The 16,942-nt window shown below is 37.1% G+C and overlaps 3 protein-coding genes across 3 annotated transcripts in view; 1 reads left to right on the top strand and 2 right to left on the bottom strand.

Annotated features, from left to right (window-relative positions):
* The window catches only part of LOC132796305 (uncharacterized), a 54,036-nt gene extending 46,283 nt beyond the window's left edge, over window positions 1-7,753 (bottom strand). The window contains 1 exon segment of the mRNA XM_060807431.1: window positions 7,390-7,753. The gene's annotated coding sequence lies outside the window, so the exon portion shown is untranslated.
* Window positions 7,754-10,085: 2,332 nt separating this feature from the next.
* LOC132796169 (ubiquitin-conjugating enzyme E2 S) lies at window positions 10,086-13,108 on the bottom strand. Its single transcript, XM_060807237.1, has 4 exons — window positions 12,793-13,108; window positions 12,063-12,741; window positions 11,528-11,998; window positions 10,086-11,466 (listed from the first exon to the last, which is right to left on the bottom strand). The coding sequence occupies exons 2-4, from the start codon at window positions 12,069-12,071 to the stop codon at window positions 11,314-11,316; spliced, it is 633 nt and encodes a 210-aa protein (XP_060663220.1). The 5' UTR covers window positions 12,072-12,741; window positions 12,793-13,108; the 3' UTR covers window positions 10,086-11,313.
* Window positions 13,109-13,503: 395 nt separating this feature from the next.
* On the top strand, window positions 13,504-16,053 carry LOC132796262 (partitioning defective protein 6). The gene is made up of 4 exons (XM_060807360.1): window positions 13,504-13,806; window positions 14,008-14,236; window positions 14,314-14,705; window positions 14,764-16,053. Exons 1-4 carry the CDS (start codon window positions 13,729-13,731, stop codon window positions 15,169-15,171), a joined length of 1,107 nt encoding a protein of 368 aa, XP_060663343.1. The 5' UTR covers window positions 13,504-13,728; the 3' UTR covers window positions 15,172-16,053.
* Window positions 16,054-16,942: the final 889 nt, after the last annotated feature.

The raw sequence follows: 16,942 nt of genomic DNA, 5'->3' as shown, positions 1-16,942 counted from the left end.
TTCCAAAGGCTGCAGCTCGACTTTTACAATACATCATCATCAGCTCCCGCTCTCTCTGTCTGCGTCTCCATCTCCATCACGGTTTAAGGTCGCATTCATAACAATACACAAGTATTTTGTTGGTAAACCACAAACATGTATTTCACACACAAAAGCAATTCATGTTTTTGCATTTGGTTTCAAGAGATTTGGCAAAATGCTTTCGACGGCAGCAGGCAGTCATTAAGCTTGTAGCAAAATAAATAGTAGGCAAACTGCAAGCGAGTGGCATCGACTTTGAGACACACATTACATATGATTCTAAACAGAATTGATATATAAAAACAGTTCAATATGAAATTTGAAGCTATTTTCAAGTAGCTACTTGACTGATTAATTTAAAGTTTAAAGCAAAATATAATCAAAGCAAACTGCCGCCGAGTGGCATCGGCTTTAAAATACGCGCTACATATAATTCTAAACAGAATTGGAATATACAAATAATGATCAAATGTGAGTTTCGAAGCTATTTTGAAGCATCTAGCTTGTAGCAAAATAAATTAAAAGCAAACAGGGGATGATTGATTTCGACTTTGAAATACGTACTAAACAGAACTCTAAACAGAATTTGAATATAAAAATAATTTAATATGCATTTCGAAGCTATTTTGAAGCAGCAACATAAATAGAAGCCAAACTGCAGGCGAGTGACTTTGACTTTTATATACGTCCTAAGCAGAAGTGGAATATAAAAGTAGTTAAATATGAATTTCGCAGCAACTTCAACTCTTAAATGGCAAATCGTCAATTGCAAATTGGCATGAAAAGTGCCTTTTGGCAACACCTGCTTAGCATACCCTTTCTGCCCAATTAGGTAACGAGTATAAGAAGCGTTGTTGTCTACTTCTAAGGGCGCTCTCATTTGCCCACTGGGAAACAACTCGCCAAATACGCATTGCACAAGTGTGTATCTATGTGCGAATGTCTGTCTATGGCTGTGTCTGTGTGTGTGTGTGTGTGTGTGTGTGTTGGCACGCACGTAAAGTCAAATTGGCTCATTTATCTTATTTCACTTTTCTTACCCATTTCAAAAGCGAAGACGGACCGAAGGAGAGAGAGAAAGAGGGGGAAAGTAGACGAACAAAACGATTTGTGTTTTATTTTCATCTACACACGCAGCAAATACATAATATATATGTCTATATATGAATATACATTTCTTTCTTCTCACTTTTTTCGTTTTTTTTCTGTTTTTCTGTTTTTTTGCTTTGTTTGTTTTGTTTTTTGACGCTTGGCAGCATTTGAAGCAGCTCTCGCTTTAAAACAAATTCACGCACACTCGCACAGTCATAAATATTTATACAAATTTCTTTTTTTTTGCATTCTTTTCTTTTTTTTTTTGACTGGCATTTTCAGAAACCGAGCGACAGCTCACAGAAAAGTTGAAAAGTGCCGCAGCAAGCCGAAAGCCGAAAGCATATGGCAGACAGAACACATCGTGTGTTATGTGAAAGACGCACACACACAGAACATTTGAATGATTTTAAACGCATTAGCATATAAAATACGACGCTCCCCATTCCCCATTCCGCATTCCCCCAACTCCTTAAACAGAAACTGTCTCTTCAGACGGGCGTCAAAGTGAAACGAATGAGTTTTCAGCACAACAAGTTCCACAAACAAACATTTCACAGAGCCAACTGCAGCTATTTTTCATTTTCATTTTCATTTTCATTTACGTTTTCATTCTCCTGCTGCTGCACAACAACTGCAATTTTGCAACCCAGACACAAAGTGCAGACCAGTCAATAAGTTCACTTGCACTCAGCCTGCTCGACTTGGCGTATGCGCAATTTATATTACGTATACGCAACAAAAAGAAATTTCCATTTATATAATTTATCCAAATTCAAAATAAATGTTAAGCTTCGATCTCGATTGGAAGTAATTTTTACTAACTCTTAACTTGACGTATACGCAATAAGATTATGACATAACGTATACGTAATCTAAATAAATTTTCATTTTCAACTTTTGATATTAAAAACATCATCAAATGAAAACTTCGATCATTTTTGTATCTCAGTTGGAAGTAAATTTTACTATTTTTCTAAACTTGGCGTATACGCAATTAGATGATGTCATTACGTATACGTAATCCACTTTAATTTTTATTATTTTTTACGACTTGATCTGAGTTTAATTGAAGCGAGCAAAATAAGTGTTAGCTTTGATAGCAATTGGGAATAATTTTTATTAACTCTTAACTTAACATATACACAATAAGATGAATGCATTACGTATACGTAATCAACAAGGTTTCCACTTTAATTTGTATTGTTTTTAAGACTTGATCAAAATTTGATTGAAGCGAGCAAATTCAAATGTATTTTGTGACAGATGTGAAAATAAATTTAAAATTTCGATCATCTCAATTGGAAGTAATTTCTTCTAACTCTTAACTTGACATTACGTATACGTAATGAAAACAAATTTTGCATTTAAAACTCTTATATTGAAAACATCAGCATATCATTTATCCAAATTGAAAATAAATGTTAAACTTCGATCATTTATTCATCCCAATTGAAACTCTCGACCTGACGTATACGCAATTAGAAAATAGCATTACGTATACGTAAAGTCATTGAACATTGAAATTTGTGTTACTTTTTTAAGACTTAATTGATGCGAGCAAGATGGAAAGTATTTTGTGGCAGATCTTCAGCCGCGAGTTTCACTTTGACAGTAAAAAGGAAAAGGAAAAAGCAAAGCAAAAAAGGTGCAAGGCGAATTCTGCTTTCGTTCGATGATTTGTTATGTTAATTGTATATCGATTACTCGCTTTACACACATGTACGTATGTGTGCCGTAAAAGTAAGTGCTGTGACTTTGAGGCTCATTTGCATGTGGCAAACACTTCTCAATGCTGATGCTGATGCTGATGCTGATGCTGAGATTCGTCCTCCGCTTGCGGTTTGCCTGCGCCCCGCTGTGCCAGCATCCTTAACCTCAATTCACAATCGCAGTTCGTGTTTTTTTCTTTTTGTTTTTTTTTTTCCTTTTTGTAGTGCTGCATTTGATTTGTGTAAAGCAACAAAGTCTAGGATGACATTGAACGCAACCCTCAGAGAAAATCAAAACCCAAAAACCAGCAAAGTGCTAAAATCTTCATCGATTGTCCGGCGTGCTTGCAAGTCGAGCAAACTTCGCAGCAGTCGCACATTTAACCGCGACAGCAGTTAGGACTCTAGCTTATGGCATTACACTTGAGGCAAAGCACACGCATAGCTATAACTATAGCTATATCAATCTCTATCTCTATCTCATGCGCAGTCAGTCGCTTGTGTTGTGCAATCAACAGCAAATCCCTATCAAGCAGCGACGTTCAAGTTTCAGCTTAATGCTGCCTGACTTCAAGTCCCAAAAAATAAGTATACGTAAATCAAAAATAGCATGTATAACATTCATTGAAAAACGTTGTCGATTATTCGACAATCTGGTATATTTTGCACACTATTTTGCACTCTATGGTATATACTATATCAAATATACCCTTTAGTATATTTTTAGTATTTTAGCAGTATAATAATTCGACATATTTTCAGACTGCTTTGATAGGCAATCTGGCATATTTTGTACTTTATGGTATATTTTGAATGCATTACTATATCGTTATACCAAATACAGCCTTTGGTATATTTTCGTTATATTAATTTAGTATATTTTTAGACTGCATTAACCGATAATCTCCATTGGCATATTTTGAATGGACTTTTAAATTAATATTAATTTTAAAATATACCAAAGGCAAAATTTGGCATATTGATATAGTAATATACTAAATATTGTATGTGGTATTTTTGTGGTAAATTAATTTGGTAAATTTTCAGACTGCATTGGTTGAAAATCTAGTAAAATTTGAATGTATTGCTATATCAATATACCAAATATATTCTTTAGTATAGTTTTAGAATATTTTATAGTATATTAGTTTATTTATTATTTATTTTCAATTTAATACCGCACTGTTTTGCTTTTATTCACAATGGGTAGCGGGTATTTCACAGTCGAGCACACTCGACTGTATCTTTATTACTTGTTTTCAATTTCAATTTTAAGTTCTTGCAGCTTAAGTTCAGCAACTTAATTGAAATTCCCTTTCGACATTTAGTTCTGCATTTAATTCAAAGATCTTTTTAAACATAAAACAATAGCAGCAAGCATTGACAAAACTGAAAACTTATTGATAGGAAAACTACATTAGTTAGCCAGATATTAATTTGAGCACAAATAAACTGTGAACGCAACGCGCAGGAGAAATGTTTGCAAAGTATTAACTTCAATAAAGTTGCAAGCACACACAATTGATTTAAATCCAATAAAAATGTAATTGCTATAGTTCGATATACTCTTTTGTTACACACACACACGAACGAAATGTAAATGTTATTGCATAAAATTAACATAAATTAATGCGACAATGAGCGAGTAAATATTTACGTGGAGTGGAAGGAAAAATAGTGTTTGATGAGCGCGGGCAATGCCGGCCAAAGTCAGCAGCAGCTGTGGCTGCGATATATTATATTAAGTAAACAACGCAGACATAATATACTCGATAAAGATGGACAGCAAGTAAAGAAGAGGAGAAGAAAAAGAGGACTGGAGCACGTCTTTGACAGAGAGCACGCCTCGCCGTCGGGCTTTTGGCTTCTCTGCCTTCTGGCGGCAACAGATTTTATTATATTTCATACATTTAGTATATTTCGTACACCATGGTATACAGATATACTATATACAAAAGTTTTTCGTTTTGTTTGCGCAAATTTTAAATAGAAATAGAATCAAAATACAAATCAAATAAACCGTGGCCAAGCACAGAGAATAACAATAACAATCACACACAAAAAATTGACATGTACATACATATATTTATAACGATAACAGCAACAACAACAACAACAACAACAAGGAGACTTTATTTAAGTACTCGTCGTAATGAAAAACCAACAAGATAGACAGAGCGAGAGCGAACAAACAGCGGCACAAAAAAATGAAATTAATGCAAGTGAAAATTGAAAATGCTAAATGGGAAATTGAAAGAACATTGAACATTGAAGCGCCTCAACACAACGGCAAAAAACTTGGCAAATCAATTCAGCATCAACTTTGAATAACATATTTGCCCAGACTAGGCAAACGTTGTCCTCCAACTTGCCTCCCGCCCCCCGCCTCCGTCGCCAAACACATGTCAACGAACCTGATGCAAAGCACACCTGGCAGCTCCTTCCTCCTTCCTCCTTCCTTCGTCTTCTTCGTTCATGCTTTAGCTTAGGCCATGAAGCAACAGATTTAATAAGCACTTGTACAGGAGTCAGGAGCATGTCCCGCCATAATGCCAATCCCAAAAATAACGTATACGACATGGATGCCGGCCACAGATTAAATGAACAGCTCGACAGAGGAAAAACACACAGGTCGAGCATAGAGCACATTAAAGCACCGAAAAAAACACACAAAACCCAGCGAAAGGAAATCAAAATATTGCAACAACGAAAACGAGAACGAAAACGAAATCGCCAAAGGACATGTACGGCATTTTTGATTTTGTTTACACTACTCGACAACGACGACGATAAAAACACAAAATATGAAAAATACAAATTAAACAAGGGAGCCACAAAAAATAGATGGTGATGGAGGACTTTGAAATACCTCGCATGCGAATCAATTATTCAAAAAATGCTATCAATAAAACTATTTACGAAATTCGACTTTAAAAAGAAATACTTTAAAAAGTTGAATTCCAGTCGACTTCGATCACAGTTTTCCCATTTATTGTTCGTAACGCAAATATGAGCGAAGCACTTTTCAAAAACTTATTCACTCGTACACTGAAAAAAATACTAATTTCTAAAATCAAGAACATTCGTCTTAAAATTTGAGATCTTAAAAAAACACTTTAAAAAAATACTTAAAGCTAAGAACATTTGTCTACAAAATGTCAAATTTTCGAGATAATAAAGCTGTTAAATCATTAACATTATTTCGTGTTAGTTATTCAAAATACGCTTTACTGTTTCATTATTTGTATGTTATCATTGTTTTGAAGTACAATTAACGCATAATTATAACACTTCAATTAAATTTTCGATTTATTTTTTCTATAGCTTGCAGGCGCATCGAAATTACGTGCACATAACTATAAAATACATTCAGAGCTCTGCAATTATCATCATTATTTACACTAGGCTTTGTAGCTTTGCCCTTTGCAACTGGATGCATAGCTAATTTGGGCCTAGCTCTGATTTTCACAATTCATTCGTGGGTGTCAAATTGGCATTAGCATTTGTTTGTGGTAACAATTTTACTGCGCTTTCGGTTGCAGTTCAAATTCGCAGTGATAATTGCCACATTAGGCATTCATTTAAATACCCAAATACCTGCGAAAGATGAGAAGAAAAGGTAAAGGTCAACTCTCAATCCTCAGTCCCTGCACAGCGAAGGCAACGCAAAGCCTTGGGACACACTCGAAAGATGCAAAGACGCACGTAAATAAACTTGAATCAAACGCCCAAATGTAGGCAACAATTTTTGTGTGTTTCTGACTTTGTTTAGCTGTCGTCTGATCGTTGTCTGTCTGTCCGTCTGTCCATTTGTCTGTCTGTCCGTCTGTCTGTCTGTGTCTAATCAAAACAAGCCGAGATATTTCTAATTGTCTGGCAAATGCAGATAAATTCAAAATACGAAGTAAATAGTCAAAATCTGGGAACTGCTTTAATGAGCAGCTAATCGAATGATTATCTTCATCTGACTGCTCTTAAATGTGTGGGTCTGATTCGAGAGATAGAAATACTTTTAATTCTTACTTATATTTTAATTTCATCAGTCTCCCTTATGCATTCTGAATTATTTCTTATATCGAATAAAGGTTTCTTAACTCTTCTTTTCAATATTATTCCAACCTGGAATTTAGGTTTTGATTAAGAAGAAGAATTGAAAGTCAATCAGAGCTCAAATTGTAATTGCGTTTGGCCTGCAACAGGCGCTGAATACTTTTAATTACTAATGCGCATTAAGATGTTGAATTAATGCGATGCGATAAAAGATGAGGGAGCGAGAGAGAGAGATGGGATGAGCACGAATGGAAATGTGCGTGTGTGTGTGTGTGTGAGGAATAAGTGCACACATTTAGTTCTGTAATTATAATTGCGAATGACTCGAGTACATTCACAAAAAACATACAAACATTAAGAGATATTCAGCTGTAAGTATAATTAAGGAACACAACAGCAGCATCATAATAATGAATGTGGAAAAACGAGAGTAACGAGCGTAACGACAACTAAAAGCAAAAACAGAAACCGAAACAGAAACAACAAAAACAACAACAGAGTGTGTATTTCCTACCTGTGTAGAACTTGGATAAGTTTGTCGCCTTGGAAGCTCCTTCTGCTTCTTCTTCTACTTCTGCTTCTTCCTCACTTCACTTCCCTTCTTCTTCTTCTTCTATTCACTTCTTAGATGGACTCCTTAGAAACTAAGATGCTTGAAATTTAAATCACTGATGAGGGCTCGGTAATATATGAAGTTGTTCTTGATGCTTAACATCTTTCAATTTATGATTTCCGGCTGCTGCTGCTGTTGATTATTATTAATTTATTTGTTTGAAGTTTGTGTTTTTGATTTGTTTGATTATGTCTTTTGCTTTCAATTTATGGGATTTCTTGCTTTGCTAGTTCAAATATTTTTCACTTTATGATATGTCTCTGCTCTGGAATTTGAGATGAACAATAACAGCAAATGTTAAGCACACACAGGCAACATGGAAACCATTTAAAAAAAAACACACATACACACACATACACTTTCACAGAATCCAGTAAGTTTTGTTTTCTGTTTTTTTTTTTCATTCGTGTTAGCACCTTAACAAAAAACAACAACAAAAAGAAAGGAAACAAAACACAACACAACAAAACAACAACAGTCGACAAACGGCAGACGGCAAAGCACGCTCACACACACACACACACACACACACACAGGCTCACTTAACCACACACACACACAGCGCCCCAAATGTTGAAAGTTGCGCGCGCGTTTTTTTGTTGTTTTTTTTGTTTTTTGTTGTACATCCAAATCGAGCTTCAAATATTTGTCTTTGCCCAACTTTCGACTTGCTGTTAGGCCTGCGGTGTGTGAGCTGTGATGTGTCCGGTGTGTGTGAGCGGGGGGAGGAGAGAGTTTCATTAGAACTTCGATTCTCTGCTCTTAGTTTTTGGTTTTGTGTGCGCTGACTTTGCCGCGTGCCAAAAGAATGTGTTCTGATTGTGTTGTGTGTTTGTTATTAATGCGTTTCGTTCGCCGCTCCGCCTCTGGAGTCAACGTACTGTTTCTGCTTACGGGCAGCCGCTAACTGAACACGACAAGCGCCAAGTGTTCCCATTTAAGCACACATCGCAATTGTTCACGAACAACGAATAGCGAAGCTGAAACGACCGAAGCATGCCGAAGCTTCGGCCGTTACAAAGCCGAGTCGACAAACGAACAAACGAATAAACGAACGAACGTAATGTAACCTAGTAACAACTGCAGCTAGAGCTGACATTTTTGTAACGGTCAATACGGCAAGGAGCTTTTAAGGCAAAGCGCAACGCATGAAAGCTCTTGGCACTTGCATTTTGAACGCAAACGTACAGCTTGCAGATCACTAAGCTTTTCATTTCAACATACTATACACACATTGTACATTTATATTATACATATGCAATAATTGGAGCAGAATGTCAGTTCTATTAAATACGCTCCAAGCAGCTGTCTCGCTTATCACTTAAGTTCGTGTCTTGGTAATCAACGCAATTGCATTGCACCGAAATGGGAATGGGAATGAGTACAAGAGGGACGGAAATAACAATGCTTACCCCACATCCTGCTTTCATGCAGCACCTGTACTCTTCTAACATGCTCGCTTCAGGTTGAATGCGTGTTTTGTGAATGAACGCACCTCTCTGTGAATGTTTGTGTTGTGTTCCCGCCTTTTCGTTCCCATTTACAAACATACACATGCATATGTATGCTTGCATGTGTGTGCGCATTCCCAGCGGCTTTTGCTTCACAAGTCTGCATAATATTAACGGTATGTGGGCTGCTGTCAATTAGCACAGCGCTCTCCAGCAACAATAGCTCCATCACAGTCGGAACGAGGTCAGCCACGCCACGCCTCTTGCCGTCCAGTTGATGGGCGTTTTGGATTAGGCGACGCATAATTAGCAAAAGTGACGCTCCATGTCCTGGGTCAGTGGCCGTTAGCAAAGAACGTTAAAAAAATTTCAGTTTCAGTAAATTTTCCGGCTCTTGGTTTCCACTTATCAATAAAATGTATTTGCTGCAAGTCCTTGACACTCAAGCGCAGCAGGAAACAAATCACACAATAAACACACTTTTCTCGTCCGCGCCAATTTCCGGAACTTGAAAGAAAACTTTGCGCGTCCTTTTCACTTTCACTTTGATCATACTTTCGATTACTTTGCATGCATGTATCGATGTACATTTTTAAAATGTTGTTATTTTATTTATCGAAAGATCAAAGTACCAGTTATTTCAAATACCGCGCTTTTTATACCCCAATTCGGAAATATACCAACATACCAAAAAAGTGTGCTAACAGCTTGCGGTCACACACAAATTTCAAAATCATTATCGATTACTTAATGTTATCAACGATATTTTTTGTATTTTTGAATGCAAACGATAAGAAAGTATTTTTACCGCTTTTTTGTTTCTTATCCCTCGTAACATTCCAACAAATTTATTTTACATACAGTTACAACAATTGTGTACTCTCAAATGGCGAATTTATTTATTATAAATTTGTTGTTGGGTATTGAAAATGGATGACTCCATTTTACGCTTTTGTTTTTTGTTGTGTGAACAAATTCAACGAAAGGTTTTTGTTTTTTTTGTTATGCTTTTGAACTACTACGATAATTGAATTGAAAGATTGCATGTTTGGAAATTATCTAGCAGTTAAGCATTTAGAAATTTTGTATCTGTTTATAGTACTCGTATTATCAATCAGAAGGGCACATCATTTTTTTCATTTATCATTTTTTTTTTTTTGTATTTTGTTTTTTTTATTATAACCTAAATGTCTAACCAAAATATGATACTACATTTTGTTGTGCGAAGTTCCCGGAAACGTGATTATAATTTGAAAATCGTCTCGTATATTTCACAATATGAATTTGGTAGTTGTTGTTGATATAACGATAGGATTATAATAATCAATCACATGTTCAAGGATCTTCGATTTCTTTCAATTTCTCAATAAATATTATTTGCTTTGCTTCTTCTCCCTCCGTTTTTTTGTTTTGTTTTTGTTGTGTTCTTAGTTTAAGTAGAATCTTTGTTTTTAATTGAAACGTACGAATGTCAAAGAGAACAATTAAAAAAAATAATAAAACTGTAAGCTCACAATAAATATGATCTATACGCATAACGCTACACATGCTGGTGATGCTTTCTTCTTAGGGGACTGACTGGGAGATGGGTGAGTTGAATGTTTAAACTAATTACAAATACACATATAATTTATGCTACGATTCTTGAAAAATGGGCATGAAGAAGGCGAGGAGGATGGAGACGAGGACGTGGGCTAGGGCAGCACTAAATTATATATATATATATATATATATATATATATATATATATATATATATATATATATATATATATATATATATATATATATGTATTTATATATATATATAGGATCATCATTATCTTCTTCTCATCAGTTTCGTTTCGTCTACAATCTAATATCGGTCTCTCATCGTAACTGTTATATCTGATCTATCTGCTGGGACGCACCGAAGTGTTGCACAGACTTCAACCAGAGTTGTTTTTTTGCTTCGGCTTCGCTTTTCCATTCTTAAGTATTGTTATTTTATATTTATGTTTGTTTCGTATATTTAACTGGATGCATTTTCTTTGGAGTGGTTTGCTTGGTCGCTATTTCGATCATTCCTTTGATTCCTTCCTTTCATGTACACTCCTCTATCTATATTTCTCTCTCTCTCGCTCTCTACCTCTCGCTCTGATTCAGATCTCGTTTGTCTAACGGCTCACTTTTGATTTTTCATATAGTACCTAATGTAGAATCTGTTCATTGGTGTTCCTGTTGATGTTCTTTTAGTTGTTGTTGTTGTGCCAAATATGTAATTTACTGCTCCATTTTATTGTAGTATTTCTCTTTTTTCTCCCTCTCGCTCTGTATCTCTCGCTGTCTCTCTCCCTCTGGCTGGCTGGCTGATCTGCTGTCTTGACTTATGCCTCTCATAATCTCTTGAGCATACGCTTCTTCTCCTTCAGCAATTTCTCCTTTTTCTTATCCTGCAGCTTCTTGTCAAGACCAGCGTGTTTCTTCGTCGATGGTCCATCATCATCTTTGGCATCGCTGGCAGCAGCAGCACCTCCGCATTTGGCCGGCTAAAAAACCCAAAGAAAGAGCGGATAAGATGGTGAATTGTCCACTTTGCGAACTGCTTACCTGGGCATGTATCTCGGTCATCATGCGCGCACGCTGCGAATAATCATCATAACGCTCGAGAAGCATTTTGCCGGCTTCTTCGTTAAGCGCCGACTCCGGATTGGGCACAATGAGCAGGCATTTAATCGTAAGCAGTATGTGTTTAATGCCCAAATCGGGTTTCCAATCCTTTTTCAATGTGTTCACACAAATCTCGCCATTGGCGGCCACATTCGGATGGAATATCTTGGTGAGGAAATACGCTTTCGGCGGTGTCTGTGGGAAATCTTTGCTCAGCGTCAGCTTGACGCGAAACACACCAACGGCATATGGAGTGCCAGCTGGACCATCGATTAGTGCTTGAATATCGGTGACATCGCTCTCATTGATCAGCACCTTGATGCCTTCGGGTGGCGTTGTCTCCATATCCTGCAGCTCCTTCATCACCTGTCTGATCGTCTGTGGCGACAGATTCTCCACGTTCGAATATTGCTAAAGAATACAAATGTTTCAATTAATTCACATTTTTGGTCTCTATGCATTTTGTTTACATTACCGAACTCATGGCTTCGCCTGCTGTTCCCGCTGCCTGTGTGTGTGTGTGTGTGTGTGTGTGCTTGTCCGTGTGCTGCACGCTTGTGTGTGTGTAGTGTGGGTGTACGTGAGCGTCTTGCTCTTTCGCTCTCACGCAATAGATCTATATGTGAGTGTAAGTGTATGCGTGTGTTGTGTTTGAATGCGTTTCAAGGTTTCTCAATAGTCTCTGCGTTGCTGCTGCTTCAATGTCCTGCACCTCTTATTATTGTTGTAGTTGTTGTTAATACTGTCAAATGCTTAAGTTTTTTTTCGCTTGCAAAAAAAAGCTTCAAGTCCAACTGTATTTACTGCAGCGCCGTTAAGCTTTAGAGACAGCGTCTCCTCGTGCAGCAGCAGTGGGGGGAAAACTGTTTGCACTGTTTTCGTTTGCGTTTGCGTTTTTGTTTTTCCCACTACTCGCTGGCGCTTTATTGCAATTATTGCCTCGTGTTGTATGCTTGGTGGTGGCAAGTTGAATGTGTTTCAAACTGAAATCGATTTGTTGTCCGTTTTTGTTATTGGCTTTGCGACACATTTAAAAACAAAAAAAAAACAATTTCTAGTCAATTGCACACTTCACACACGCTCAACTCAACAACAAAACACAAAACAGCAGCCTCCATTTACAGAAACCCTCGTCGTATGGCATGCGCTACACTCTGCAGAGCATATGGCATTTAATAAGCATTATGCATTTGTTGTTCACTTACCTTAGATCGCTATTGGTAATTATATTTTCTCTAATTGCTTTCCACTTTTCGGCGTATTTATTGCAGTGTCTTAATCGCCAAGTCGCAACATACCATTTAATTAGATAAATTGTTAATAATTCATATATTTACTGTGCGTGCAGCGTATGCGGTTGTGTGTGTAGTTAGTACCAAACACAAGCTGCTATCTATACTGCTTTTATGCGCAGATGCACTAGTGTTGTCTCATTCGCGCCTATCGAATTGCATACAGACGCACAGCGATTGTTCAACCAATTATTTATTTTTCAGTAATGAAAAAAATATTCCAACTAATTATTAAATCAAGCGCTTTGTATGCTTTTCAATGCTAATATGTTCAAATCAGAGAAATAAAGTATGAGCCAAAGATGATAATGTTGCAATGAAATTGTACATTTGGCGTTGCCACCTGACGGCAAGTAGTAAGGGGCGGTGGTTGATAGTATAATATCGATATATGCAATTATACAGTTAATTTTGAAACCAATTAAAAATTTTACCTAACTGCAATTAAACGTTTTATATATAAATATATATAGCTGATGAAATTCCAATATTTCGTTGTAATTTTAATTTTCTACATCAGCTGTAGTTTGTTGTTAATCAATTAAAAGTATATATCGATAAATAGATATGAATGCATAACTATCGATGCATGTTGATTGGACTGAAAAAAAAACTAATCGCTATGTCTCGATGTTTTTTTTACTCAAACGCCAACGCATAATTTAGTTATTTTTTATAGTTGTAAGATTTTGTCGAACTCTCTAATTTATTGAACAATTTTAAAAAATTGCTTGGCGCCGCGACGCACTGCATCCTTCGTTGCGAGTTGTGTTTGTTGCGTGTGCGCTGCATGTTGCGTGTGTTGCTGTAAAATTGTGAAACGAGTGCAGCCAATAAAGAGGGCAAAAAATGTCGAAGAATAAAATCAACACAACGTCGGCGACGGCGGCGAGCGCTGAATCGACGCTCATCGAAGTGAAATCAAAGGTATGCCCAAGAACAAGTACATTTCCAAATATCCCTTCTAGCTTACACATACACTCACACACAAACACACATTCAACTGGTGACATGCTGATTCATTCACCCAAAAAGAAAAAAAAAATTAGTGGCAACAGTTGTCAGCTAGTAGTTGGCTTAGAGAGGGTTGATAGTGATGATGATAATAATTGTATGCAATTTGAACAGTTCGATGCCGAGTTTCGACGCTGGAGCTTTAAACGGCACGAGACTGAACAGAGCTTCGACAAGTTCGCCACGCTCGTCGAGCAGCTGCACAAGCTGAGCAACATCCAGTTTCTCATACTTTACATCGATCCGCGGGACAACGATCTGTTGCCTATCAACAACGACGACAACTTTGGGCGTGCCCTCAAAACAGCTCGTCCGCTGCTGCGTGTGATAGTGCAGCGCAAAGGTAAGAGAGGCAGAGTTATACATATATACATATATGTACATAGAGGGAGTGATCCAATATCGGAATTCCAATTACAGATGACTTGAATGAGTATTCAGGCTTTGGCACGATGAAGCCACGCAATCTGATTGGCAGCATTTTGGGGCATACGCCAGTGAAGACCAAGGCACCATCGATATCGATACCACACGATTTCCGTCAGGTGTCCGCCATCATTGATGTGGACATTGTGCCCGAAACGCATCGTCGTGTCCGTCTGCTGAAGCATGGCAGCGATAAACCATTGGGTTTCTATATCAGAGACGGCACCTCGGTGCGTGTGACGGCCAGCGGCTTGGAGAAGCAGCCTGGCATCTTTATATCGCGTCTGGTGCCGGGCGGATTGGCCGAAAGCACCGGCTTATTGGCCGTCAACGATGAGGTGATCGAAGTCAATGGCATTGAAGTGGCTGGCAAGACGCTCGATCAGGTGAGTGAAAGTTGTTGCATTCCGCATTTGAAGTGAATTCAAGTGTTTTCAATTATAGGTAACCGATATGATGGTCGCCAATAGCTCCAATTTGATCATCACAGTGAAGCCGGCCAATCAGCGTACGCTCACATCGACGCATCGCGGCAGCTTCTCGCGCAACAGTCAATTGTCCAGCGGATCGCATCACACGAATCACACAAACACCTCCGATGAGCTGGAGCACGACGATCAGGATGATATTGTTGATCTAACCGGCGTAACACTGGACGAAAGTCCAACGGGTGGCGGCGGAGCAACTGTTACAGTGACAACCACATCATCGGGAGCTGGAGCAGCTGGAACAGCAGCGCACAGTCATCAATCGCAGTCATCGTCATCACCGTCCACGCATCACAAACAGGCCGCCTCGAATGCGTCCACAATTATGGCCAGCGATGTCAAGGATGGCGTGCTGCACTTGTAAAAATGCAAGCAACAAAAAACAAACAAAAAAGGGGAAAAGACACAACCTACACATACACTACACACCCACACATACAAGCATATAACATATATGTATATTTATAATATTTTTGGTACACATTCCACATTTCCAGTTTTATGCACGAACTTGTTTTAATTTCATTTTCCTTGCTGCGAAACTATTGTATTTTAATTGTAAGCATTAATGTCCCTTATATTTTTTGTTATATTCATATATCCTTCATGTGTTAACATTAGTTAGAGCGAGCAAGGCAGTCACGAGTGAAAGAGAGAGAGATAGAGAGAGAGCAGCTTTGAGTTGTAATTGTAAAACAACAAAAAGTGGAATTGCAATTATAACTCGATCTTGAACATTGCATTCCATTAATGTACTTTGCGGCACACACACACACACACCCATACACACACACAACAAACTAATTCGATGTACTTACAACTTAAAACTTAAGCAAACTGTTTTGTTTCCCTATTATTTTTTTTAATTGAATTTTAATGCGTCATTTTTTTGTAACGTGTGCGAGCTTAAAAAGTGTTACTTAATATACATGCTATACATATATATATATATACATATATTTATACATAATATACATACTACATGTAATGTATGCTTTTTCATTTTGTGTTTAAAATACTCGTTCAAGTTTTGTTTGTATTTCGTAATTTGTAAGCAGGAAGAAACGAGGAATCGAAGAAAGATGAATGATGAATGATGAACAACTACCAAACACCAACAGCGCCTTTAAAAATAGCAAACCTACATTAATATACACTATACTATATAAATTATACTAAAAACTAATAACTATATATCAACTATTATTGTAGTCAAATTGAGACAAAAGACACTAAAAACGAAAAACGATAAAGATAAAAAAAAACAGCGACTTGAAGTTAACATAACACATATGAGACAGGCATATTTTAGATATATATAATATATATACGATACGATATACACATATACTTATACCATGTAGTTAGAGTTATAATCGAAAAAGAGTGTACTAATCTATCCGCATACCGAATACCCTATACTTTTACCTCTTACTCTTCTATGACCTCAGCTCATTTCCTTAGATTGTGTCAAGTGCAACAACTGACGCAAGTTAAATCAATTAATACACACACACACACATAACTCCAATCGAACAATTTCAAAATATACATTACATTATTACAAACACAAGAACAAGAAAAACAATATAAGACAAAGTAATATTTTGATGCATGTACTTTTAATAAATCAAAGTGAACTTTTCAAAGTGCACTGAAAACTTTAATTCTAATTTCACGATTTCTTAATGAAAGATGGGCGAAGGAAGGGAAAAATGATTATAATGTCGATAAGATTTATGATCTTATTTTCGAAAAAAAGCTATATCTCGACCAAATCCTTGAGCATCCTGCAAGGACCTACCCCTCTGTAATCAACTTATTCAGTAGAATCAAACTGCATTTAAGGATTTCAAAAATCCTTCCCAAAAATATTCTCAACTTTTTTTCAAGGGGAAATATAGAAAAATGTTGAAAAAATCATAAAATCCTCCTTATCTCGCCCATTTGAAGGACGATCAGCATGTCCTTTGGCACACAAATAATTATAATCTATACAACTCGATTGGTATACCAAAAAGACCAAAAGTCCTTACAGGAGTCGAGATAAAAGGACTTTTTTGTGTACATAAATTAAGCTATAACTCATGAATGTCCTTGCGTATCCTGGCAAGCGACATATCAAACGGTGCGTA

The sequence above is a fragment of the Drosophila nasuta genome, chromosome X, assembly GCF_023558535.2.
Source record: "Drosophila nasuta strain 15112-1781.00 chromosome X, ASM2355853v1, whole genome shotgun sequence".
NCBI lineage: Eukaryota > Metazoa > Arthropoda > Insecta > Diptera > Drosophilidae > Drosophila > Drosophila nasuta.
This window is presented reverse-complemented; position numbering and strand designations above follow the sequence as displayed.